We start from the raw sequence: 26591 nt of genomic DNA on the forward strand, positions 1-26591 counted from the left end.
TCCTTCAGCCGAGCAGATCTTAAACCCGCATCGAGAGCCAGGCTGGAAGGACTGAATAAACCCTCGCTATTCACCGCTCGCTTTGCCTGCTCCCCCCTCTTCCCCCTCCTTCTCCGTTTAACCAGATCCTGACACAGACAGTGAAACTCCCAACAGGAACCGCCATGCGGGGACGCGCGGTTGCACTTCCCGAGCGATCTGGGCTCTAGCAGTGCGTGTCAGGGGAATGGGCTGAAGGGGCCGGGGATGACACATGGCTGTGCCTGGCGTGCCGTGGGCTGGTGAGCAGCAGGCGGCAGGGGAGCCACTGGCGCTGAGGCCTGAGCTTCCCCGAGAGCCCCGGTGCAGCCCCGGGACACGGGACACGCGGCCGGCGGCACCGTGCGCGCACAGGGCGGGCAGCGGCGGAGGGGCCGCGGCGATGGCAGCGGGCGGGCGCGGTGCTGTGCGGGCGCGTCCCGCGGCACGGCGGGGATGGCGGGCACTCACTGTAGCTCCTGCCCAGCGCCTGGAACAGCAGCTCCCGCTTCACGCTGACGGTCGGCATGGCGGCCCGGACCCGCGCTGCGCCTGCGCCGCGCTCCCGCCAGGCCCCGGCGCGCTCCCGCCGCGCTGCCCGCCGGCCGCCCTCAGACCCCCGGCCGCTCCCGCCGCCCGCCGCGCTCCCCGGCGCCGTGACACCGCGCCCGGGCGGCCGTGGGGCTGCTCCGAGCCCGTGCTGCCCCTGGGGAGGGGCCGGGCGGCGCGCCGAGCCCCGGCAGCGCGGCGGGCAGCTACGGCGGTGACATCATCCCGCGCCGGGGCCCCGCGCTGTCACCGGCGCCGGGCGGGAGGGGCGGCCCGTGAGGGACCGCGAGTCGCGGCTGTGCCGCTGTCACCGTCCCCGCGTGGGGACCGTGAGTCCCAACGTTATCCCTGTCCCCGCGGGGGATGGTGAATCCCGGCGCTGCCGTCGTCCCCATGGAGAGGGGGGTCAGCTGGGGCAACGCTGTGCAAGTTTCGGGGGATGGTTTCTTTTTCACGCCGAAGTTTTATTTACTGATGATCCCTGTCACGGGCGCCCCGGGCGAAGCGCCGCGGGCGGGAGGAGGCTGTGCGTGTGCTGGTGTAATTAAAAACGAAACGCTTGACGCCAAACACTGCAGGAACTCTTAAGTCCTGGGTCAGCTCCATAAGCTCTTTAATGGTAAGAGCCTTAAGCACGCCCCGGAGTGCCGGGTCTCGGGGCGCTCCCAGGGGAACAGCCCGGCCGGGCAGCGCAGGTGCTGGGTGTGAGGGCGCGCCTGGGGGGCTCGCTCCGACACAGCCGCGGTGCCTCCGCCCGGTGCCGCTCATGCCGAGCCGGGGCAGGCGCGGCGCTCCGGGCCGGGGGACCCGCTCCAGCCGCCTGTGGGCGGAGGGGGTGTAGCCGCCGCCAGCCCCCGCAGCCGTGCTCGGGCTCTGACCGCTCCCGCTCCAGGATCAGGTTTCCCGCGGCCGGGGCGGGCGGCACCGCCTCCCCGTCCCCGCCTGCCGGACCCGCGGCCGTGGGCAGCGCCGGCGGCGGGAGGGGCGCGTCCTGCCCGGCCGGGGCCGCGGCACAGCGGCGCGCAGCGGGCAGGTGCGGCGGCTGGAGCGGGGGCTGGAGCCGGCAGCTCCGTGCCTCCAGCACTGCTCTCCGTCAGCATGAAGGTCGAGTTTGCCCCCATCAATATCCCCCTAAAGAGGAGGATCCAGACAGTCGCCGTTCTGCAGTGGATCTTCTCCTTCCTCCTGCTGGGTAACAGCCTTCCTCCTTCCTGCCCCTGCCCCTGAGAGAGAAGGGCGAGAAGCGGCTTTTCCGTGACCGGCGTTACCCGTGGGCATCGCTCGGTGCCAGCCGTGGCTCCACGTGGGTGCAGAAGCGGCCGGGGGCGAGCGGCTACCCGCCGATGCCCGGGCAGGCTGGAGCATCGCGCTTCTTCCCTGAAAGCTTTGGATGGTTTTCCCTCTTTTATGGGGGTCTGTTTCTTTCTATGGGTTCTGCTTCAAATATGAGCCTAAAAAGGTAGTGTCTGTGGCTCCTCATTGAGACGCCCAGTAGGTTTCTGACAGCAACTTTTTTTTATCGAAGATGAGCATAAAGTCTGGAACATGACTAATGCTGTTTTCATTCATAATTTCGTTAAATAACTTTATATGCTGTAGTTCAATAAAATTCTCATTTAACAAGGTAATGAAAAATAATGGGCATTGTCAGTGAATTGATTCAAATGCAGACAGTTCTGTAAGCGTATGAAAAATATCCTCACCAGCTTTAAGAAAGTGTTGCTAATTCTGCTTGGTAATTCTTTTTCTACTGATTGTTCCTTTATAATTAATTTTCCTAATATCTTAATAGACACCTATCATTAAGCATGTATTCACAGCAGCAAATTGTATTCACATGGGTGGGTATCTTGAATTTGATGAAATGAATCACTTGATAAGGTAAGATAAACCTTAACTCTTTGGGACTAAATCCATGGGTTGTATAAATTGGGAAGTGGTTATTGAATAATATCCCTGGAAATGCTGTAACACTTCAAGATTGTCTATGCTGTAGGATTTACAAGGTAAAAAGTAGTGTGCACTTATCTTCCTTGTATGTCTTACACATATATGATCCTACAGGTGGTCTGATGTCTTTCAGGTGTTTTTTTTTAGGTTGCTAACCCACATATGAAAAATTTGGGGGAAGTATGAAGGGTATGAAGCTTCTTCGCGGATTAATCAGCAGTTGTTCTGCTACCTCAAAATTATATATACTTAAATGATAAACAGTTTCTGTTTGTGGCTACATTGTAAGTAGTCTGTTCTTTTAATTTTCTGTTATTGAATTAGGTCTTGGCATGAGCCATTATTTAAGTCTCATAAAGCAGTGGAAGTTCAGGGTCAGTGGAAGAAAGCTTTTTTTTTTGCCTTAATGTAGCAATACTGCTGCAGAAAACCACATCTTCCTGTGCTTCCTAGAAGTGATCAGGATGCAGAAAATCCCCTCCCTGTAGTTTAGCAGGCAAAGTAGGGAGCTGTCACCTGCAGCTGGCACTGCCTGGGAATGTCAAGGAAAATCAACTCAGAAATGGTCTTAAGGGTGGTTTTGTTGAGTGTAGTGAGTTCATGTGATCATGAAGAAATGGATTTGCAAGAATGCTTGATTAACAATGTGATTCTAATAATAAGTATCAGCTTGTGCACCATGGGGATGTTTATCTTTAGAGCTGACCAGTGTGACCTTGTCATTTCGTAGGCGGATGCTTTCAAGTGAAAGGGCAGCCAGTGATCTGGCCAAAATGTTTCACTTAGCTGCAGGAAAATTCAGGCGGATGAATCCTAAATGACTTAAAGCAGTGAGAAATGGGCTGATTTCTGATGTTCTAGACTGTCCCTTTGTCTGGATTTTTCAGCCTTTTTTTTTTTTTTTTATGAAGAGATGTTGTTTGTTTGTAAGCTTTGGATTCAATAGTGACACTTTCAAATCAGGGAGGGGATGCTGTGTGAGTTCATCATAGAATAGGTTGGAGGTTTAGGTGTTCTTTGGGGGTTTGTGTGTGGCTGGAACTAGTTTATGCAAAGCATGATCTTGATTGTCTGTCTTGTGTTACATATCTGCATGTGAAAACTTGAACAGATAATGCCCTATGACAGCTCATGATTCATGATATAGATAGAGGGATTCTGTTTAGAGTGGTGAATAAATGGGGTACTGGCTTAGCTGCTGAAGTTGTCCATCTAGGTGTGTTGTAATGTGCCATAGCTTAGTAAAATGAACTGTAGGACTAATAGATGAAGTAAGATAACTGTAAATTAGTGCCCTGAATTGGTCAATGATATGCTTCAAATCTGGGGAATGACATGTGAAAAAGTGGTTTTGTGCACTGTGTAAGCTGTAAGGGGAATGTGAGCTTATTACAACTTAGAACTCACAATGTGACTTGGATAAAAACTCTTGGTTTTATCTTCCTGGCTGAAAAATGTAAAAAGTCCTTGCTCTCCAGGCTTGCTTTGTTGTAATGCTGCATGGTTTACTGAGACTGTGGAATTGATGACTGAAAATGCCCTCTTACTTGTGCAACTCACAAGCTGGCCTGAAATTCAGACATGCAGTAGTTGTTGAAGTCTAAATCTCATCCCCACTGTAGAAAGAGTGAATCAGTCTGCAAATACTGAAAAAAACAGCAGCAGCAGCCTGGTACAAGCAAAGTTCTGCTTCTTCATGCAGTGTACCAGCTTGGGCTGGATCTGCACTAGCGATCCATTGCTTCTGCTGTGCAGTGTAGGCACAGTAAACATGCCTCTGTCTCAAAAAAGCCGTACAGATGTGCACAGAATTTCATTAGATACAAAAGGAACCTCTTTAAAATTCTGGCTGTAAGTTCCTGTACTTCCTTGTTCTGTGCTGCAAGCTGCCAAAGTTCACCCTCAAAGGGAAAAGACAAGTTTTCTTTGTAACAGTGATTTGCCTGTTCTTTATCCAGGGGCATGACACCAGAAACAAAAATAAGTTCTGAAATACTGGGAGGTGAATATAAGAGTTTCTGGATTAGATCAGAGAAATGCCCATTAACAGATTCCCACTGTGTGCTGACTGAAAATGCCATGTGGTTTTCTATCTTATGTTCTCCAAGTCAGCAGACCCGAAAAGTTTGGATATAAGTTCCGTGAAAGAGAGAAGTATTTTAATTGGGCTTCTGTCTTTTGAAAGACAAGTGTTACCGGTCTTGAGTCCAGAAAACTAAAGCTGTTAAAACTGAAGACTGGCAAATGCTATTTCTCACTGTGTTAAGCACAAATCCAAAACAGCTTCAGGCTGAAGTATAGTGTCAAGCCATTAGTGTTTTACTGCTGAAACAGCAGATACATGAAATTTTGCAATCTCATATATCTACTTTGGATAAAATGCTAAACCAGACAATTTTTACAGATGGTAGTTTTATGTCTGTAATTGCAGTTATTTGGGATTTGTTTGCTTGGCCGGGGGCTGACAGTCCTGGGGCAGGTCTGGCCCTGTCCCAAGTTCATGCAACACCCACAGTATGTCTGCCTGTGAGCCTCTGTGCTGGGTGCCCTTGGTCACTCTGTGCCACTGTCCAGCCCAAGCCCAGGCAGAAAGTCACCTGGAGAAATAACATCTCCAAGCCTGTAAATGCTGCAGGACTGACAAAGCAAAGAGGTTACATAACCCCCATTTTTCTATCATAGGTTCATTGTGCATAAAGGAATTGTCATTGGATGCAATGGATATGCCCAGTGTTTGCAGGAAATCTTTGTTTTTAAGCTTGGAAATATTTTTCTAAAGAACTTTGAATTAATTTTGCTGCATTTACCAATATGCTTGATATCCTCTTTTTGGGAACAGGTGTAGGTTTTCTGTTTCTCACACAGCAGATGGGCATTTATCCTTGGTGTGTGCTGTGAGCTGTGTGCCTCATACTGCACATCTGTCAGTGAGGGTCACTTTGTATCAGGAGGTAGAGCAAAGGGTTCATTTAAAGGCAAAACCATTAAAGAAAAATCAGATTTGGTTGAAATGCTGCTTTCCCAGTGCTTTAGCACTTTGTTTTCCTTTCTCTCTAATGTACACAAATCAAATGACAGCATTTTTGAAGAAAGCAAAGCTAGAAGGTGAGTTGGTGAGCTATGTGCTCCTGCTAACTTCTGTGCCCCTGATGTGAAAATGGACAGTGGAGTTTGAACACGTACAAAACCAAATACAAAACTGAGCAGCTTGGGTGGAGTGGTGGTGTCTAGGACCAGATAAAGAGAAGGAGAATGAGAGTTTAACTCTCCAGCAGGGATACCAGGGTTTTTCTCTGAGAAAAGGTGATGGTAGAGGAGAATAGTGCATCTCCTAAGGTCCACTTTTGGTCTCCTCACTGGGGATTTAGGAAGTGACTGTTGTGCAGGTACCCCTAATTATTTGCAAAACCCTTAATAATGCAAAATCAGTATATAATATAAGGTATACTTTAATATGCACAAAGCCACAAAATAATATGCTGAAGACATTGGTATATGTTAAACTACATCCTGTTCTCTCGTGATTAAACTTCTGTGCATGTAGGATGAAGCAGTCTGTTAATTGAACTTGCTGGAGACAGTTTTGAGTTGTGGATCTGGCTTCCCCAAAAGAGTAGAAATGATGAAACGTTTGCCACAGAGTGAGAGATTGCTGCTGGAATAATAAGTGGTTTCTGTGTTGAGAAAGAAGGTGTCAGTGTAATGTGCTAAAGCAAATATTAACCTTTCCTGCAAACATGCCACGATGGTTTGTTATCTGGTGCTGATTTAATTCATCAGCAGTAGCTGAATAACTAATATAGTTTTGTGCTTCCTCAAAGTCTTAAAAAAAAAACCAAACTCTTTTGATGCTTAAGAAAACTCAGCTAGGCTCCATGAGCCTTTCCTAGCAAGCTGGCTGGTATTGCTACTTGATTTTGTCACTCTGTACTCATCTGTCCATGAAATTTATTGGTGGCCTATGGGTAGGGGCTGAAGTGTGATCACAGAGAATAACAGGGTTTATTACTGACTAGCATTTCTAGGAATGCTGCCTCTGTTACCTACATCTTAGGGAGGGAATTTAATCAAGTATTTGTTTGTATTTGTATTTGTTTGTATCTCTCAAAAATACTAAGAAAAAACAGCTCTGCTGTGTCAGGCCAGAGACCCTAGCCTGGCAAGCCCTATGTGAACATAAGTGACAGTGAATCCCTAAGGAGAAAGAAAATAAGTGGGAAACATGTAGATTAAATCTGGCATGCTGTCTTGGGATTTGGCAATTAGTAACTAGGGGATTTATGGTATCCAGGCCGCTCTACCTCCAGGTCAGTTGTGTGTAATGCTCTGTATCTCTAGTTTATCGGTATTTGCCAGTGGAAGGTCTTGGGAATTTGGAACCAAATTTCAGCATCAACAGGCCTCTAAATCTTGGCATCTGAGTGTTTGTGTTTGTCACAGCCCTGCTGAGATACAGCTGCCTTGGCAGGAGCGCTCAGGTGTCTTTGTGGCTCCCAGGTGTAACCAATAACCTGACAAAAGTCCGCACAGGAGACTGATCCAATCCAACAAATGCTGGCTGCCCAACCAGTTTTGGAGTGAGCTCCTTTGCATGGTTTTTGGAGCACTGCAGAGAGCCTGTAGTGCTGCTTGGGGTGACACCAGCACCCCTGGCACCAGGGACACATCTGCACTGCCCACGCTGTCCATGACTGCTCTGAGCGTAATGGGAGCTTTCTCCTCTAGGGACAATCTTGCATTTGGTGGCTTTCACAACAGATATTAATCAAACAGTTTTGATGCTGTAGTATCTCCAAATGTGTTTGAAACTTCCAGTTTCCAGATTTAACCTGTGCTGTTTTCCTGCTTCCTATCTCTGACACTTAACTATTTCATACATTTTGTGCCCCCAGTTGCAAACTCAGAGCCTGATTAATGATTGAAGGATCAGTTGTGCAAATATCATTGGGCAGGATGGCTGCCAGTGCTGATTGCTCACCCTACATAGAGTGGTTTTCACCATTTGTTGCAAAATATGAGTATGCATGTGTTGCAAATGCAAAATGGAGAAGTGACACACCAATATTGGTTCACAAACCAAATGTTCAGAGTTTCCTGGTAGTGATTTGTCTTTTAGTCTATATTTCCTTATCTCCCCTCACCTGCCCTCAAAATCCAATACATCACAGAGATACTTTTCAAAGCTCTTATTCAAGTTCAACCAAACATTACACTTAGAATGTACACTGGAACTACATCCAAGGACATGATGCCGAAGAGTGACAAATCCCAAGTTATTCACCTTTTGCCTGGAATTTGTTTATGAATTTACTTTAAAAGGTTGTTATTTATTTACTCACTGTCTTGTCTGAAGGAGAAAACATCAGGTTTGTGTTTACAGTCTCATTGGTTTTGAGTCATCAGTGTTTAGCTCATCTTGCAGGCTGCTAATTTGTTGAAATAATGAGGAGGTATGGCAAAAGGAATTTGCCTCACACGTCTCATTGGGAATGCAGTAATCAACTTTATCCTACAAGATGCTGAGCTCCCCTGAGGAAGTGCTAGCAGCATACTTATCTCCCCACACCTTGCCAGCACTCAGGAAGGTGTTCTAGCTAAAGCAAAGCAGGCAGCTTGTTGATATGGAGATGTTTGTCTGCCCAGGATTAAGTACTGCTATCTGGGCCTTCTCAGTGCTGATGAAATTAGCTCTCACAGCAAGGATGCTTGGCTACAAAGCACTTTCCAGCTGTTTGCTAGCAAACTGATAGTAAAAAGCCATGTAATTCTGTGTTTAAAAAAAGCCATGTGACTGATTCTCTGTTAAGTCAAAAGTGCTTCTGAAAGGAAGGGTAGGAAATTTAAATACTTATTAAATCTTGCATAACAAATCAATTGATTTATAGCTGCTAAAGAAACTTCTCATACTTGTTCAAATCAAGAACCTTGGCACCCTGTCCAGATTAGCATTCCTAGAAATTTCTATAGTTTCAGGATCTCTTCTTCAAGGAACAGGTAATGACTTTTCCTCAATAGACTTCTGTGCCCTGTTTTGGAGTGATGCTGTTGTGGGTTTCCCTGTGAAATTCCTTGTAGAATTGGGGTGTCATATTTCATCTGTGTTACTTGTCCTGCATTAATGATGTTCCTTAGAACTGGTTTCAGTTCTTGTGAGTTTTCCACATTGACTTGGGGGTCTGTGGGCCTCAGTTAGCTGTGGTGTTTTCAAGAGCTCTTGCTCAAATGCTTTTCTGTCTAAGACCAGGGTTGCTTGCTTGAGGAAGCAGCAGTGAGCTTCTGTACTGAAGAATGCAGTGTCCTTGAAAATAGCAGGTTTTGTCCTGCTCCTGCATTTGTTTATGGTAATTTCCTTCTCCCTTCCTCAGAGCAAATGCAATTCCTTATTTTTCTGCTCATATTTCTGCTGGAAATGTAAACGTTCATCCCCTTCTAGACAAGATATCCAATTCTATTCTGAAGGCACAGTCAAACTAGGCTCAGGAACAAACTGGTTGAAGTTCAGAAAAAGTAAATATTCAGGTTGGAGGAAATACTAAGGTACCTGTAGACCAAGCTGAGATCTCAGCTCAAAACCTGCACAGTCTAGGGAATCTGCTGACTTTTCAACACCCAAGTAATATCTCTCCTGAATTAAGGTGATCTCTGAGCTAGGATGAGTAGGTTTTACTCTTGGTTCATCTACTTATTCTAAAATGTTCAGTTCTGTTGATATTTTACATTGTGTGAGCCAAATTATTGCTTGAAGTACTTCTGTTGTTTGTTTTAAAATCTGCTCTATTTAGTGATGTGTTTAGCTCAGTATGTTTCACTGGTGTAACTTCTAGGACTTCACAGGATATTTCCCTCATGAAAGCCAGTCAATTGTGAGACATAAATTACTGCTTCTGCATTGTAAAATATCCCTGAGAAACACTGGGCTCCTGCAATTCTGCCCATTGAGTCTTCAGCAAGAGCTAGGTCCTGTTTTGCTTGCCACTGTATAAATTTATGATGTTAAAGCCCTGGCTCCCTTGCAACCTGGACTTCAGCCTCTGATCCATGAGCCTGATGGGGTTTGTTCAGGAGGTGGCAGAGCAAGCAGGCTGCTGCAGGGGTACCACAGGGCAGAGAGCAGCAGCTCCTACTCCTCAGACATCTCAGACCACAGCTCTTCAACACACTCCAAAACTAAAATTCTGCAAGTTCTATAAAGATTAAGTTTCCATAGGATTTCCCTGAGTAATTATTTCAAGGCTGAGCCCCAAATAACAAAATATATTTAACCAAACAACTTTTTTCTGCTCTTTGAATTGTGTATAATCCAATTCTTATGTATCACTATTGTAGCAGGGTGTTACAATTCTTTCTTAATTGGGTTTGAAAGTATCAGGACTTGGCTGCTGCTGCATTCCCACAGCAGCCCTGAGCTTCCCCTTTGGCTGACGGGTTTAGTGGCTGAAGTGGAACCTCTCCATGTTTTGGTCTTGTCTGGTGTATCTCCTTGGCCAGTGACAGCACTTTTGGCTGGGAGTGGAACTATCACTCCATACTATAGGTAGAGAAGCTGAGAAGGAGAATAGAAAATGATTGCCCAATATCACTGTAATTAGAAAAGAGAGGTTGCTGTGGCTTTTCCCTTCTTTCCTTCCCCAGCTTTCCTTTCTTCTCACTCCCTGGAGCATTACATCCTTGTTTGCTCTTGCTGTCTCCTTTTATTTTGCCTTAGGTAAACCAGATGCTCTCTACCAAACATCCAGTTGTGCAGTAGAGGGAGAAATAATAGACTGAGATGATACACTCCTGTAATGTTTCACCCTCATTGTAACAGCACCATGTGGAATAAGCTGAGTTCAATTTGTGTGCATTTTGAGTAAATCTCTAAAAATATATCGGGGTTGGGCATTCTTAAAAGGACACAGATGTGATTAATGCTTGCCATTCTTTCACTTTTTGTCTCTTGTAGCAGAGTTTTGCTGTGGATTCTTTGTGATCCTGATCATGGGCAACTTCTGGTTCCTTGCTGTCCTGTACCTGCTGTGGCTGTACCTTGACTGGGGAACACCATGTGCCGGGGGCAGGCGGTCCCACTGGGTCAGGGGCTGGACTGTCTGGAAGTACTTCAGGGAGTACTTTCCCATTCATGTGAGTAAAGGGTTTCTCACAAACAGCTTGAATAGCCAGAACCATGGACAGACATCTGAGACTCAACTTTGCTAAAATTCTAATACTTTCACTGGGGTGAACTTCTTTTTAAAACATGGGAAATCTGAGATTTAGTGACAAAAGGGGACAGGGCCTGGCTTTCTAGTTGGACTGCTGGGTGATGAGGTAGTGCTTCAGCACAGTAAATCTGGACATGGTATCCTGACACATCCATTTAAGCTTTGTTTATCTGTAAAGCAGGACAGTAATTTTAAGTGCTCAGAAGGAAATTCATTGTTGTTGCTTCTATGTCCTGTCAATGCGTAATCTCCATTGTTTTTGAGGTAAATATCATAATGCCTATCACTGACTCTATTTTTCAGCTTATAAAAACTTCAGAACTGAACCCAAATCACAACTACTTACTTGGCTTTCACCCTCATGGGGTCCTGGTTGCTGGAGCCTTCGGAAACTTTTGCACTGATCCTCCTTTCAAAAATTTATTTCCTGGCCTTACTCCATATCTTCATATCATGCCCATCTGGTTTGGCTGTCCCTTCTTCAGAGAATATATAATGAGTGCTGGTAGGTAAAAGCAGAATGTCTCAGCTGTTGCTCCATATTTTAGCTTCTGTTACAAATGTAGAGTCTATTCCTCTACTTATATATGGTAAGTAATTTCAGAAGGATCACTGTTGGTGCTAAATTTAACCTCTATTTTGTGATGAACTGTTTTGGAAAAAAAGAAATGGAAGGTTTTATTAATAGTTTTGTAAACTATATTACTGAGTTGTTTTTTCTTTCTGAAAAGAAATTGCTGCTTTTCCTTTGAACCATCAGATAGCAGTCCTGAGTACCCACCATATACAAGAAGAGAAGGGCATAATATTTTGTAATTTTATTTAGTCATTAGCAGGCAATTGTACAACAAATTCAGGCTAATCTCTTACCTGAAGGGCTTAGTGTTATACATTACAAGTATCTTTATACTCAGAAATTAAGTGCTTGCTTCTGATTGAAGTCCTATATTGCAAATTTGTGTAATTTTAATTAAGATGTAAACTCTAAAGAGAGGGACCTTTTTTCTCTGTTCTGTGAAGCATTTGTTCAGAAAGGAGTGATATTCATGACTGGTATTACAGCAATAAAAGATAAAAATAACAAGCAATTGAGTTGGGGGAACTGAAAAAAGAGAAGAATGAAATAAGTACTAATGCTCCCTCCCAGTGGTTTAATAAATGAATTATTTTATTAAAATTCACTCAACCACAGCATTTAAGCATGTTCTGATGCACACAACTAAGTTCAGGAGACAGAGATCTAACTTTATTCATGACTGCAACACAGACACTGCAATCTCAGAGAGATTGCACTGCTTCATGCACAGAAACATGCCTAGGATGTTTCCCAGATTAATATCAGAATTACTTATCTATGTATACTTCAGCATATCAGAGAATGCCTTTCCATGCAAATGTACTTTCTGAGGGTGTTCTTTGAGGCTTGCAAAGTGAGGGATTGGCAGTGGTAGAGCATTGCAGTTTTAAACACTGTTGTTTAATAATTGTCTGGAAGTCAGATTTACATGTTTTTGGCATCTTGACCCATGGGAACAAATATTTACCTGCAGAATGAGAAAGAGCTGCAGTAAAAAGCACACTAAAGAAGAGCCAGCATTGGAGCTCAGTTTTCACAGGTATGCAGCTGATAAATGAGAGGGGACCTTTGGTGTACTACAGATCACCACGCCAATCATAAAACACTTGCAAAATCTTCCATGTCCTGAAAGCCACACTCCTGGCACAGTGTTTCATGTCCCATTCTTTCTCTGCTTGTCTAGCACATGCAGTTGTTGCCTCTGGCAGTGCAGCTGCAACACCCCTGGGCTGCGGTGTGAGCATGGAGCAGTGCCCTGCATGCAGGGCAGCTCTGCTTCAGCAGGAGACACATTTGTCCTGGGAAAGGTAGTGATTTCTGCTCTCCTTTCCAGGGAAAATGCATGCTGACTTGAATGAGCACCACTTGAATTATTTGTGAGTCCCAGGTCAGCTGCATTTTCAGAGTAACCGTGACTGTGAAGCTGTTTGAGGCAAATGGATATAGCTTTTTACTGAAGTTTGGACTTGCTCCAGTTGCAAGCTATTCCTCTTGGTGGCCAGCTCTCAAAAGTAGATCTTCTCTCTCTTCCCAAATTTTTATAATCCACATTGTAATGTCCCTATTGGTAAAAAGACCAAATAGGGAGCAGAACATCCAAAAGTGCATTTTGATACCAGCTCTGTATAACCAACAATGTAAACTAGACTTGATCTCTAAATTGTCACTTAGATTATATTGATTCAACACAGTGTAATTAAACATAGCTTCTGGGTAAAAGGAACCTTTGAAACATTAGGTGCTAGTCTGTTGGAAAATGGATTTTTTAAAGCATCAAGTCCAGAGCAAGATCTAAGGAGATGATAAAGTCTTGTACAGGAGTGTGCCTGCAATTAGAAGTATCTATTTCTGCAGGAGTACCAGAAAAGCTTCAGATAATCTGCTATTTTAGCCTAAATATGGATGAGTGCCTGGGCCTGGTTACTAGAGAACGAGCTGATGCAGTTATTAGGAATGGTAGAAGTGAGTCTTTTCTGCTGCTTCTAATGCTGTCATGCCATTGCCTTAGAGGGAGCTGCTGCTTTATAGCTGTGAAAAGAGTGGAGGGATCTTCTTGGCACTGTAGCTCCATATTTGAGTTAACAAGTCCTCTACACATTCTGTTAACCCCTCTGTGCCTGTGTTTGTATGCACCTGCTGTACAGCTTTAGCTGCTGCCTCTCAGCAGTATCTGCTGCCATTCACCTCCTGTTCTTGGGCACAGAGGCTCTCTGAGGGGGAGTTAAGTTGCCAGAAGAGCACACCCTGAAGAATCAAAAATCTTGCAATAGGCAACAACATTTAACTCATCAGTGTGAAATCAAAGCACGTGCCCAAAAACAAATCTGTTCCAGAGTAAGGAGCTTGACCCAAACCTTTGAAATCTGTTCTGTGCTGTTATCATTTTGAAACATCAATTATCTATTTTAAAATATTTGTAAATTCCACTGTACTTGTACATGAAGATCCAGTGGTCACTCTTAAAATGTTTTCTCCTGAAGGAATGGTTTCTGCAAGCAAGGAAAGTGTCTCCCATGTGCTGAGCAATAAAGGAGGTGGCCATGCATCTGTTATTGTCATTGGAGGAGCAGAGGAATCTCTGAATGCACATCCTGGAAGTCTCACCTTGAACATCCTCAAGAGGAAGGGCTTTATTAAAATGGCCCTGAAACATGGGTAGGTCTTCCATGAAGCATGCTTTGAATACAGATTGATTTTTAAATATAATTCATATTATATAATATTAGAGAATTTGAAAAAGTTTAAGTGCCTTAAGAACAATCAAATATCTGGCACAGGAGCCAATCTGTCCACCTAGATCCACTCTGGGAGTGTTGAAAATTCCCTTTGACTTTCATAACAGGTAACAGTAGGTTTTGTTAGCGTATCTTGTTTTATTTCAGTTGTTTCCTGCACTAGCAAAGAGTAAGAATTATGAAACATTATTAGTAAATCTTGGCTGGTTTTCTGAGCAGGGCCAACATTCTGCTTTCTGTTCTGTAAATTAAAGATGCATTAAGGTAGAATTTTCTTATCATTTTAAGCAAACAAACAAATTGGATAGCCAGGCTCTGTTTCATTAAATCATTGAGAATTATGGTCTAGGAAGATTTGTTTTCACTATTATTCTAAAGACTTTTGAAGATTGCCATTTGCAGAATTAAATTCCTGGGAATTTTTGGTGAAAATCTCAAGAAAAACTAGATAACTTTTTACTATGAAGCAGCCATCAGTGTGTTGCTAAACAGAGATGGTATCAATGTCTTTTGAGTGATTTACACTGTATAAGTTATTGTGTTTGTTCTGGACTGGTCTAGATGGTTTGTATATTAGAAATATTGAAACCAATGTTGTGTTCCAGGTACACTTTCTGAACAGCTCCCAGGATTAAACATTGACATGTGAAGCAATGAGAAAAAATACTAGTCTTGAGAAATCTGTAAGAGCTTTTTAAGCTATGAACTGGAGAAAAGGTGGTCTCTGAGAAGAGGGGCTCTCTGCTTTTACACAGAGTGCAAAAAACTAGAAACTGTTCTGTGCCAAAATTCCTAGGGTGTTTCTTACACATATCACTAGGATTCTCATAAAGACTTTTTTGTGCCAACAGAATGTAACATTCTAGTCTAATTTGTAGCCAGAAAAAATACGTGTTTATTTGAATTAGAAGTTTACTGATGAAATGAGTCCTTAGTCCAACTCTTGATTAATTCAGTGGGATCCTCAACACTCACTAGCTTTTATTTGTTTTAACCATAAAGATTAGAAGAATATTTAGATACGTTTTTTTTTTGGTTTTATTAGTATGTTGGTAGATGTCTGGTCTGTCATATCAGAAAGTTTGGTGGTGATTATCTCTCATCTAAATTGATTTGGATTGAGAAATCAGATCCACCTGTGCCTCTCAAGACATTGATTTCAAAAGTATCTCCAACACATAACAGCAAGAGTGGGACACTTACAAAACACAGGAATGGCCCCTTTACCCCTTCACTTACTTAGATTCCAGTGATGGTCTCATCTTTCTGAAAGGGTCGTGGCTGCCTGGCGCCCTCCTCTGGGTGGCAGTGCCTGTCTCTGCCCCAGGGGCTAAGGGCTGCAACGCCCATGGTCATGTAAGCAGCAGGCTCCAAGTCATTCCTACAAACACCAGCACAAGCACCTGCTTCTGTGGCAAGCACAGGAATTCTGCCTGCTCATCTGTCCAGCAGGACTGGGGGACTGTGCAAGTCTAACAGAGCTCTTGCCCAAAGACTTGGCAGCCAGTAACTGCTTCTGCTTTTGAAGTCTTGTTTTTAACAATTAACAAAATGGGAAGAAAATTTCCAACTGAGCTGGAAATGAAAGGGCCAGGGAGGCTTGTGGGATGCAGATGAGAAGCCCCATCTGCCACCAGTGCCTGCACACATTGCTGATGCTCATCATGATCTGCAGCAGCAAATACCAACTGAGGAAGGAGCAGTGCAGAGGCCTGTGCTCCCTGGCCCTGACTCCTGTGCTGCCAGCACAGAGAAGCTGTGTTCCTCAGCTAGGAGCTTGTCAATTGTGGCCTGAATATGTCAGCAAATGTCCTCTGCACTTTTGCAAAAGACATTTTGGTCCAAGGTAGTACAAATATCTGATACAAAGTGAAGAAATCCTAAAGACACAAAACAAATGATGAATCAGATAACTTATCTTTAATTTCACAATCATAAGTTACTTATTTCTCTGTCTCAGCCTCCTACATAGCATCTTGCAAAAGTCTTCACTAGATTAAAACAAATCCCACAGTGTCAGGTCACCACAGCTATTGCAGCACAAGATGTTCCTGTTTGTCTTAGTGTTGTAGTAAAAAGTCAAGTGTTTACACAGCCACAGTAAGTACCAGGCTTTATGATATTTCTTTTACAGGTGGCAGGGTGATAAATCCACTAGAGGAAGAAACTTTGAGCAGACACTAGTCAGAACATTATGTGGGAATGATAGTCAGTGTGAGTCCTCAGGCTAAAGAAGCTGTTGAAGCAGTTGATTTTTACTGTACAGGTGGATATTGACAGTCCTCAGTGCTTCCAGCCAGCTCTGTCCTCAGTGCATCCTCCTCAGGCATTCACAGCTCTGCACATACTCATTCTGACAATGTTTTAGCAATACTGCTATTTTACAGTAAGGTTTTTCTCAAAAGTAGTGGGGACAGAATAGAGCTAAGGTAGAAAACTAAGTTTTAAATAAAGAAAGTATCCCTGAATCCTTCAGAGACTGCTTAGGATTTCCCTGGTTTTTGGGTTTTTTTTTCCTCTCTAAACTCTGTAGAATAGTTAATGAAATGAAGAATCAAAAACCAGCCAAGGTTTTAAATACAATGCTGGGTTTACCTGCACTGATCCTATCCACTCGGGCTGTTTGTCCAGGAGCTAGGCAGTGCCTTTGCTCCCAGGCCAATTCATGAACTGAATGAGAATTCATTAGGCTGTGCAAGAGCCAAAGTGGGTTCATGTAATTTCTGTGGGCAAGATGTGACCTCTGGTAATAATGGATTAGGGCTTCTGTTTTCTAAGAAGTCCAGAGGAAGCAGAGTTTGGCTGGGAATTGGACACAGAGAAGGAATTTGGCATTGCACTCGTGTCTGTGAGGGTGCCTGGTTTTTATCAAGGTTTTTGTGCTGAAATCAAGGGCATGCAATTCTCCGGTCAAAGCACAAGGGAAAGCCAAGGTCTGGTTTTGATGCCACCCAGCTAGGAGCATTATAAAGTTAGCAATGAGGCTTTTCTTCTTGCCAAGGGAAAAAATGAAGTGGAACGAGGGTGGACTTGCTGAAATAGTAGTGGATAAAGACATACTTATGATATATGCAATAACTCATTTTCATAATTCCAAACAGTCACAAGTTGCAATAGGTACCAACCAACTAAATACTGCCAAAAGCAAGTTGCTAGTTGTGTGCCAATCACTTTTTTTTTTTAAACACCAACCAGCCAAGGCATCCAAAAAACTGCTGCACATGAGAGGAGTTGAATGCCTGTTGCTGATGAAATCCAAAGCTGCTGAAACTCTCTGTGCTGGTTATTGTGAAACTGTTTCCATGCTGCTGATGTGAACTGCAGTGCAAATGCAGGCTGATGCAAAATTCTCAGTGTCCTCTTTGTTTTACAGGGCTCATCTGGTCCCAGTGTTTTCCTTTGGTGAAAATGAACTGTTCAAGCAGGTTGCAAACCCCAAAGGTTCATGGCTCAGGAATGTACAGGAGAAGTTGCAAAAGATAATGGGCTTTGCTTTACCACTGTTTCATGCTAGAGGAGTATTCCAATATAGTTTTGGCTTAATACCTTACAGGCAACCTATTCACACTGTTGGTAAGTTCCCTGCACCTTTTCTAATGTGTTTGCAAATGTTTAAAAATTCATCAATGTGCTGCTAATATCTGTAAATTTATAAATCTGTTCTAACAGAATTAATTAGTGTGCATCTAAAACAAGTATGTGAGCTTTACTGTCCTTCCCAGTTAAAGGGGGCAGTTCTTATCTTCCTTTCCCTTTTCTGGCCAAATCTTACTCTTCATTCTCAGTTATCCATAGGCTCCTATCCTTGGCAATCCATAAAGAAATCCAAGAGTTGTCTCCAGTTTTTATGAGAGGGCTGCCACAGCTCTGCAGCTGTTGCTGTGGGTTCTGATGTTTTGTGTGAAGCCCAGAATTTAATTTCTTAAGCTCTGAAGCTTAATTTCTTAGCTCTGCAGAGAAGTAACAGTTGGATGCTGCAGCTGAGGTACAGCAGAGCTCTGGAGCAGGGCTGCTGCAAGGGTTTGTGTGGTGCTGAGCTGGTGCTCATCAGGTCAGAGGGAGAGATGCAGGAGGAAAGGGAGAGGACACCTTGTGGTGCCACAGCCCTTGGGCAGGCTGCCACTTAGATGGCTTTGTTTCCTTCCCTCTTGGCTTTTTCCCTTGGAAAGATCCTGTCATGTTTAATTGGAGTGTGCATGCCACATCAACAGGCAGTTTGGGAGAGTGTTCTTCCCCAAAAGCTTTCATTACTGCTCATCTACTCTCACTGGAGTGTGGAACTGAACATTTTTTCATGGTTTTATTGACAACCACACCTTTACAAAATAGGTGATGCTGGTTCTCATGCAAAGGCAATAGCTGTCTGTCTGTAAATTTTTTGATAAATCATTTTTAGCCAGATTCTGACCTGAGAGAACTAAAGAAAATTGAGCTTTTCTGGTGTTCCACAAAGGACTTTGAAGGTGGCCCTCCCTTTTTATGGGGTTGATTTTATTATAGTATTAAACAAATAAAAATGTTTAAGACAAAAACATAGCTCTTTTTATGTTAAATTTCAAGCAGATCTGTGTTTTATCACTTCATGCAGTTGAATATTTTGAAAATATTTAATTTTTAATCCCTGCATTGTTCACAGGCAGGCTAAAAATGCCACTTATTTTAAAGCCAAAAAGTTATCAAGTCTTTGGAATGAGCTGTATTGGATGAGATCTATAATCTGCTTTTTTTTTTTTTTTTTTTGGCTGATAAAACCAGGGCTGTCCTGAAACTTAAAATGTCTTATTTTATGAGGCATTTCTTCATCATGACAAAAGCACAGGAGTGCTACAAATCAGCAAGACCAGAGTCTTGCAACAGAACTTGTAATATCTCACAAGGTCCTTTGCCTTTTGTGGATCTTTCCCCATGTTTGAGAACCATCACAATGTCCCTGTGTCCTTGGAAGTGTGTGGGGTGTTCTTGGCTTCAACATGGCTCTGAAAGCATTGCCTCAGCTCCTGAGAGCTGCAGTGAGCTCACCTGGGGTGATGAGCTGTGCTGCCAACGTGGCCAGGTATGGCTGATTCCAGTCCTGGTTCAGAAGCCATGCATCCAAGAGCCATTCAGCCAAGCCACGATCTGTGAATTTGAGTGGTTTGGGCTTGATGAGTGCTTTTGGTTTTCCTTTACGTTTTTTTTTTATTACTGCTTTACAGAAATAGAAACAATCCTAAAATATCAAATTAAGCAAGTTCCTTAAAGCTGCACATAATATTAGAGAGATGAGTGTAGTTTTCCATCCCACAAGAAATCTTCACTCTTGGGAGTAGAGACTGTTGCAGAAGGGATTGGGGGCTGTTTGCTGTTTCCAGTCCTGCCTCTGGAAATCCTGTATTGTATGTATATTGATTCCACACCCCTCTAAGGTATTGCTCAATCCAGGCATGGGTTCCCACCCCAGCTGTGCAAAGTCTGAGTTTCAGCCCCACACAGGCCTGAGAGCTGGTGCAGCTGGAGCTGCAGCAGGAAAATGCAGACTCAGTTCTTTGTGTTCTGGCTAGGCTTCCCTTTAGTCATCACCATCCAATCTGAAGTGGCAACATCTCTTAACAGGAATTTTCAGGTGCCTTTGGAAAAGTCCTGAGGGTGCTTTTAGCTCTGTGTTTTTCTAGGCTTCCTCTGTAATCCCAGTTGGGTCTGTTCAGGTGTTGGTGTTTCCAATGCAAGAATAGCTGTCAAAATCTGGTGACTGAACAACACAGGGACACTGAGATCATGGGAAGCTTCTCTTAGCAATCCACTTTTTAGCCATAGCCTCTTGTGGAAGAGAAGGCTGCCCTCTGGATTTCCATGGAGTCACTTCCCATGGAGCAGGTAGCAGGCTTTGCACAGTGCCTGGGGAACATTTTGGTTCCAGTGCCATTTGTGGGCAATGGATGGCTCAGAGACACCTCACAGGGTTTAGGGGATTTACATGCTACCCCTCCTTAGGCTGAGGTCACATTTCTGGTGCAGTGATATCCATTTTGAATAAATTGGAAAATAAGTATTTCCTTCAGTCCTGTCCATGTGACAGTGTGGTTGAGGGCACCATGTCCTCTTAAGCACACCTCACACTGAGTGGTTTTATTATTCACATCAGAAAACAGTGAGAAAGTACATTTTTTAAAATACTGTGTTGAACTTGTAGACAGCACATAACCCATAGGATTGTATCTTGAAGTGTAAACTGCTTCTTCAGGTTAGAGCTTATCTCTCTTCTCATTTGCTCTTCTGCTGCCAAACTGAAATGTTGGGGGGTGGGGGTGTTAATTAATTTTACCTGAACTTCAGCAAAAGTCAGTGAAAAACCAGCCCAAGGCCTCAGGCTTGTGAAAGACAGGATCAGGCCCCAGGGTAAGAAAACTGTGCTGTGATTCTGCAATCTGGATGGGAGCTGTGGTGAAGCTCTTACTTCTGCTTAAAAAGAGATGTCAATGAAGCTAATGCTGTTTTGTTTGATTTACAGTAGGAAGCCCCATCCCTGTAAAACAGAACTTGAACCCCACCACTGAAGAGATTGATCAGCTCCATGCATTGTATCTACAGAAACTAAAGAAATTATTTGAAGAGCACAAAGGCAATTATGGCATCCCTGCACATAAATCTCTCATCTTCGAGTAGCAAATTGCAATTTGTAATTCCAAATCTCATGCAAAGAAACAGTGTCTGCTCAAAGATGTCTTTCTTGCAATCCATATTTTGCAATCTGTAATTATCCTTATGTAAGGAATACTTTTAAGAAGGGATTATTAGAGGATTTAATGATTTTTATCTTATTCTTGGGTGGTGGGGGGGGAGGGATCATTGGGATGTAAGCCTTGAAGCCAGTGCTGTTTTGAGTTGTCCTTTTAGGTTCATGTGTGCCAGAAATGTGAGTGACTCCACACAGATGTTCTTACCACAGCTTGAGGACAGGCAATTGCCCCAGCATGAGATCAGTAGCAGAAGCATAAATCAAAGTCTTTGATTAGAGGTTGAGAGGTTTACCAGCATTTATCAAACATGACATCAGGTTCTTCTGTGAATGTCAGAAACCCCTGCTGCTCTTCCACAGGAATGAAGGTGTATGTTTTCAGCAGATGGCAACTGTAAACCACTTACATGAGAATTCAAGAATAAATAGGAACCTTCAGCCCTGAATTGGATATTGGCAAAAATGGTTTGTCCAAGTCATGGAGCAGAGCAAACCTTCTGATTGGAGAACTGTGTTGAGATTTTGTGTCCATGTGTGTGCTCGGTGGTGGGAAGCACTGAATGATGTGACTTTTCTGGACAATCTGTACTTTGGATCATAAGTTTGGAAGATGAAGCAGCTTTGGTAGTTTCAACCTCAGAAGAGATGACAGGCACAGGACAGGAGAAAGAGGGAATCATGTGAACTCTTCATCCTGTGCAAATTAAAAATAATCCTTTGTCAAGCACTTGCACAAAAGGAAGTGGAGCCCAGTTTGTTCAGTCACTTCTGAAATTTCACCAAGGAAAATTGTACTTGATAATGCCTTTTTCCCCCCACTGACAGATGTGGGGATGTGTTAAGCTGTTGCTGCAGGGTGACACAGCTGCAGTGCCAAGGCAGTGTGAGCATAGCTCTAGGGTGCAGCAGGTTAAGAGGATGCATTGTATATAAACCAGGTGCCTGAATTTGACAAAAGGTTTATCCTAAATGTGGAGATCCACCTCAGAAAAGAAAAGAAAAAAATAATAGCCAAACTCTTTTTCAGTGAAAATGCCTGTGTCTTGGAGATTATTGTGTATGGAATTTTAATATATTACTGAATTTTTATGAGATAAATTGTTGTTTTTGTACATACTTTCTGACTGCCTGCAGACTTTGCAGTCTGATGTTAGTGAAGAGTTTGCTCTGCTTTTAGCAGTTTTGGTGCCTGAATTACATCAGTGAGGTGCTCTGACAGGTCAGGCATGGGCTTGTCAGGCAGCCTGGGCATCTGCAGTTGGCTCAGCTGGGCATGGATCCCAACACAGAGGTGCTCCAGGAATAGCAGTACTGGACACATTGTGGATTCCATGGGCTGGAGGCTCCAGGGAGAAACACACCTGGGCCTTTGAGAACAAGGTAGAACTCTGGAAAGAAAGTTCCAGAGAAATTCTGGAAATCCTTAGAAAGAGGAAGGTGTTTATAGAAAAGAGTGGAAATGACTTCTGTGGAGTGAACTCCGACTGAACCAACGCCCCAAAGCCAAACAAGTATTTGCCAGACAGAGCAGATGTTTATGCTCCAAAAAACCCTCCAGCAACAAGCTGGTTTCCTTAAGAGGGCTCTTCCTTCTTGTCATCCTATTGTCATCAGGATGTAAATAACACTGAGTCCTGCTCTCATTTGCTCTGCAATGACACAAATACTCTGGAAACCGGGGCTGGAATTTGCAGTGCCTAAAGAAGCCCCTCTTCCCTGACAGACTGCTGTCAATGTGCCCACAATTCACCTCTACCTGAGCTTTCTTGGTGCCATGTGTGCTTGCCCTCTCTTCCCATGCCTTTGCTGATCCCTGATGATCACTGTGGTGCAGGCATCTTGCTTCCTCACTTTCTGCCCACCTTTCCCTGGGTTGAGATGTCTGGTCTCTGTGCATGGAAAATACTGAGTGGTATCTTATCATTCAGCAAAAATGGGGTTTAGGAGCAGGGTTTGAGAAGAGAAAGCACTGTGCCTGTGCATGTTTGACACCAACTTAAGGAAGGTCAGGACTGCTTCAGCTCTGGAAGGGCATGTTTCTAGGGAGGTCAGGCATGGCAGGTTTGTTACCTGGGAAGAGGTCTCAGGGTCCTGAGGATTGTATAAAGTGATGATCCCTGAGCAGTTGCTCTGTCTTAGCCAGTTATGTGAAATTTCCTTTTGATTTGACTCTTTATTACCTGCACTGATGAGTAGTGAGAATTATTCATGAAAGAAGAATTTGGAGTCTGTTAGACTGTGCTCTCCTAGATCACCTGCTCTAATGGGATATTTCCTCTCATTCTCAGTCTGTTCTTTTCCCATTACCTTAATGATACAGAAAATCGAGCTGTAAATTAAAAAATATTAGCATTGGGTTGAAGATGAAAGGAAACAAGGTTTTTTTGTTGATTAAATTAATCAAAACTTCTAGAGAATATGTGGATACTGATTTTGGGACAATATCTGGTCAAAATATATCCTATAAACAGGTTTTCCTCTGAATTCCATGAGGAAATTATCTGTGGGCTCTGTACCGTCCATAACTGGCTCAGGTAGAACAAGTAGGGATTGTGTTGCTATGGCTACTGATACTGTCATTGCTTTATAACAATGGAGATGGTAAAAAACCCAACAAAAAATAACAAACCAACAAAATCTCCAAACAACTCAAATATTTACTGTTGTTCAGTTACCACTCCATATTGCTTATGATGATCCTTCCAAAGTACCTTTTATTAACCAATTGTCTAGTGTACCCAGGGCTATTTTAAAATAGAACTTCTGTCTCTAAATGTGATAGACATGGTGTCATCTGAAATATTTACCTCTGTGCTAGTGTGGATGTATAAAGCAGCCCTGCAATCCTGAGCCACAGACCCATTTTGGCCACCACAGGCACCAGTGCCAGCCCTGCAGCAGGCAGAGGAAGCTGCCCACGTTTGCTGCAGCAAGAGGCTCCAGTTGCAGCTGATGCTGGACACAGCAAGAGCAAGGAGCAGGTAGGAATGGTGACACCCTGCCCCAGCTGCACTTGGAAGAGCTGGGCAGCACTCACATTCCTGGTGGGATGCCACACTGCCTGGGGCCTGCCTGCTTCCTGGGGTGTTTCTCTTTGTGCCTTTCCATGCCACAGGTAAAGCCAGCCGTCCATCAATAGGAGAAGCTGTGCCTCTAAACCTGCAAACACTGCCTGCCTGACATGCTCAGGATGAAGTTCCTGCCTGTTCCCTCACTCAGGATGAGGTTCCTGCCTGTTCTCCCATGTGTGAACACCTCTGTGCCAAATTCTGTTGACAGAAACTCAATCCTCGAGTATTTTTACTCTGTGAACTACACAGCGTAATTTACACTTTGTAACTTTTTATGGTACCTGTAAAATATCAATGTCAGTTGTTTCAATGATAGCTGTGGCAAGGAGTGTGAGATAATAAAGGTTTGTACCAAGTGGGCTTGTGCTGACTGGAATTCAGGTACTGGAATTCACTGCTGTTGGATCCTGGCTGAACTCGAGGTCACATTGGCCTGGCTGTCAGGCTGTGCTCACATCACACTGAGAAACCTGGGTGGATTGCTTGCTGCAGGCTCCTGAGGAGAACCTGAAGCCAGGTTCCTGGAGGGGTTCCAGAGGGTCTGAGGGAGAAGGGACCCACAGCAAGGGTGGGCTGGGCTTGAAGAAAGGTTTGAATTTTAAGTGAAAGTTGCACGGAGTCCAAATCTTAGTAACAGTACCCTAGAACAGAGGCTCTGCTTCATTCTAGCAACTGGGGAGCTAAACAGCTGCTTGGAGTAAAAAATGGGTACCTTTGTCTGTTGAGAAGAGGAAAACCACCCACCTGACAACAGTGATGTATTTAATAGGATTTGATTGTTTGTTTTTTTTAAAGTACAGCAGCTTAATGCAGCACTAACAGCTGTAGTGACAGCTATCAATTCCAAAGACTGGCAAAGGCTAATTGTGTTTTGTTACTAGCTAAATGCTTTTTAATATGGAATTATGCCACCTTGCATCTCAGAAGAGTATAAAGAGGAAAAATGGGTTAAAAGTGGCCTCGGATTGTTTTGAAGTAGCCCCATTATGTGTAAATGTGTACATGTGTAAATTGGAGGTGTGTCATGCTTCATCAAGGGATCAACATCACATCCTGGTTTTGATGAAATACAAAAAAAGAAGCAAGTTATACCTGTAAAGCAAGAAATGCAGAAAAACAAGGGATGGAGAGGAACTGGACATTCATGCTTCCCAAGGTGCTGCAGCAACACCCATCACATTGCTTGTGATAGGTGAGTGATGTTACCTCCTCAGCCAGGTGGTGGGTTCTGAAGGCAGCTGGGTGGCCTGAGGGATGGAGATGGTGTTTCAGCTGAGGGTTCTTAAGGTTTGTCCAATAAATTTTCAGTTAAATTTCCCACTGGCACAAATGGAGCCCCATTGCTTTTTGGAATGGCTAAGATGAAATTTAATGAGCAGTCCAAGAGCCTGTCACATGGGCTGTGAGTTTTCCTTGGCTAACATGAATCAGCAGTGGGCTCACCTTTCCCTCCTGCAGGCAGTATTTAATCCTAGGGAATAGGCGTGTTACCTGGAAATCTGGCATTCTCCTATTTACAGAACAGAAACTCTCCTCCAGAGAGGAATTATAGTGATTTCCAAGGGAAATCGTTTAAGATTAAGTCTTACATGCAATAATATGGATATGTAAGTGCTTGAAAACACACTGAGGTCCACGTTAGAATGGAAGCCACGTGATGGATTTATTGCTAAAATTTATACTGTTTCTCATTTCAATGGTGCTTCTGGAAAGTGACACAGAATTGAGTTTTAAAGTTTCAAAAACCTTGGGCTGCGCGGGGCGGAGCGGAGCTGCGCGGCCCGGGCGCAGGGAGCCCGATGGCCGCCTGGTGGCGCCGTCGCGCCGCGGCCCCGTGAGGGGAGGGCCCCGCGAGGGGAGGCGGGCCCCGCGAGGGCAGGGCCCCGTGAGGGGAGGGCCCCGCGAGGGGAGGGCCCCGTGAGGGGAGGGCCCCGTGAGGGGAGGGCCCCGCGAGGGGAGGGCCCCGCGAGGGGAGGGCCCCGTGAGGGGAGGGCCCCGCGAGGGGAGGGCCCCGTGAGGGGAGGGCCCCGCGAGGGGAGGGCCCCGTGAGGGGAGGGGCCCGCGAGGGGAGGGGCCCGTGAGGGGAGGGCCCCGCGAGGGGAGGGCCCCGTGAGGGGAGGGGCCCGCGAGGGGAGGGGCCCGTGAGGGGAGGGCCCCGCGAGGGGAGGGCCCCGTGAGGGCAGGGCCCCGGGACGGGAGGGCCCCGCGAGGGGAGGGCCCCGTGAGGGGAGGGGCCCGCGAGGGGAGGGCCCCGGGACGGGAGGGCCCCGCGAGGGGAGGGCCCCGGGACGGGAGGGCCCCGCGAGGGGAGGGCCCCGGGACGGGAGCCGGCCCCGCGACTCGGCCGGGATGCTGAGAGCGGCCGGTGCTCGGCCCCAGGGGGCGGGAGTCGGGTGGTGCCATGCTCCGTCCCTGGATATCAGGATTTAGGCACACGCTAACGCGGAGGGACGAAGTCGTGCCCGACAGTGCGCGGCTTCACAGTGCTTCCCTGCGTCCCTCCGTCCCGAGCAGGAAGGGGAGGCGGGGGGATGAGAGGGGACAGCGGAGGAAGGGAGCTCGTCCTCCTCCTCTTCCTCCTCCTCCTCCTGCCGGAGCTGCGGCGCTGGGGCTGGCTCGGGCTCCGCGGAGCCAAAGCAGGCTCTGCCTCCGGTGTTCCGTGCTTGGAAGGTGCTGCTGTTCCGATGCCTTTATTCCCTGCCTGCTTTCCTTCTGATTGTGTGTCTCACCTGAGAAATATTCTGACTTTATAGCCTGATTTAATTCCTGAGGCTG

At 45.0% G+C, this 26591-nt stretch overlaps 2 protein-coding genes across 4 annotated transcripts in view; one reads left to right on the forward strand and one right to left on the reverse strand.

The window, feature by feature from the left end:
* Positions 1-579, reverse strand: part of FARSB (phenylalanyl-tRNA synthetase subunit beta) — a 35078-nt gene extending 34499 nt beyond the window's left edge. Inside the window, exon 1 of the mRNA XM_063166792.1 lies at positions 490-579. Within this exon, the coding sequence (XP_063022862.1) occupies positions 490-547 (58 nt within the window). The 5' untranslated portion in view covers positions 548-579. The remainder of the gene's footprint in view (positions 1-489) is intronic.
* A 253-nt stretch (positions 580-832) lies between these two features.
* On the forward strand, positions 833-24172 carry MOGAT1 (monoacylglycerol O-acyltransferase 1). Of its 3 annotated transcripts, XR_010029157.1 has the most exons (7): positions 1582-1759; positions 10460-10638; positions 11022-11223; positions 13776-13950; positions 17404-17603; positions 20518-23726; positions 23861-24172. XR_010029157.1 is itself a non-coding variant. In XM_063166795.1 (6 exons), the coding sequence occupies exons 2-6, from the start codon at positions 10495-10497 to the stop codon at positions 20670-20672; spliced, it is 876 nt and encodes a 291-aa protein (XP_063022865.1). In that variant the 5' UTR covers positions 833-1186; positions 10460-10494; the 3' UTR covers positions 20673-24172. The 3 variants fall into 3 exon arrangements, 2 of the variants coding, with proteins under 2 accessions (XP_063022865.1, XP_063022863.1); XM_063166795.1 differs by lacking the exon at positions 1582-1759 and adding an exon at positions 833-1186 and having other exon boundaries at positions 20518-24172; XM_063166793.1 differs by having other exon boundaries at positions 20518-24172.
* The last annotated feature ends 2419 nt before the right edge of the window (positions 24173-26591 follow it).

This window comes from Melospiza melodia, chromosome 12 (assembly GCF_035770615.1).
Source record: "Melospiza melodia melodia isolate bMelMel2 chromosome 12, bMelMel2.pri, whole genome shotgun sequence".
Taxonomy (NCBI): domain Eukaryota; kingdom Metazoa; phylum Chordata; class Aves; order Passeriformes; family Passerellidae; genus Melospiza; species Melospiza melodia.

What these genes read in the sequence shown, in the direction of transcription:
- MOGAT1 (XM_063166793.1), top strand. Translation starts at nt 1,666, where the DNA reads ATGAAGGTCGAGTTTGCCCCCATCAATATCCCCCTAAAGAGGAGGATC. An exon ending in CTTCTCCTTCCTCCTGCTGG is followed by an intron (nt 1,760 to 10,459) that starts GTAACAGCCTTC and finishes TGTCTCTTGTAG; the next exon opens with CAGAGTTTTGCTGTGGATTC. An exon ending in AAAATGGCCCTGAAACATGG is followed by an intron (nt 13,951 to 17,403) that starts GTAGGTCTTCCA and finishes TTTGTTTTACAG; the next exon opens with GGCTCATCTGGTCCCAGTGT.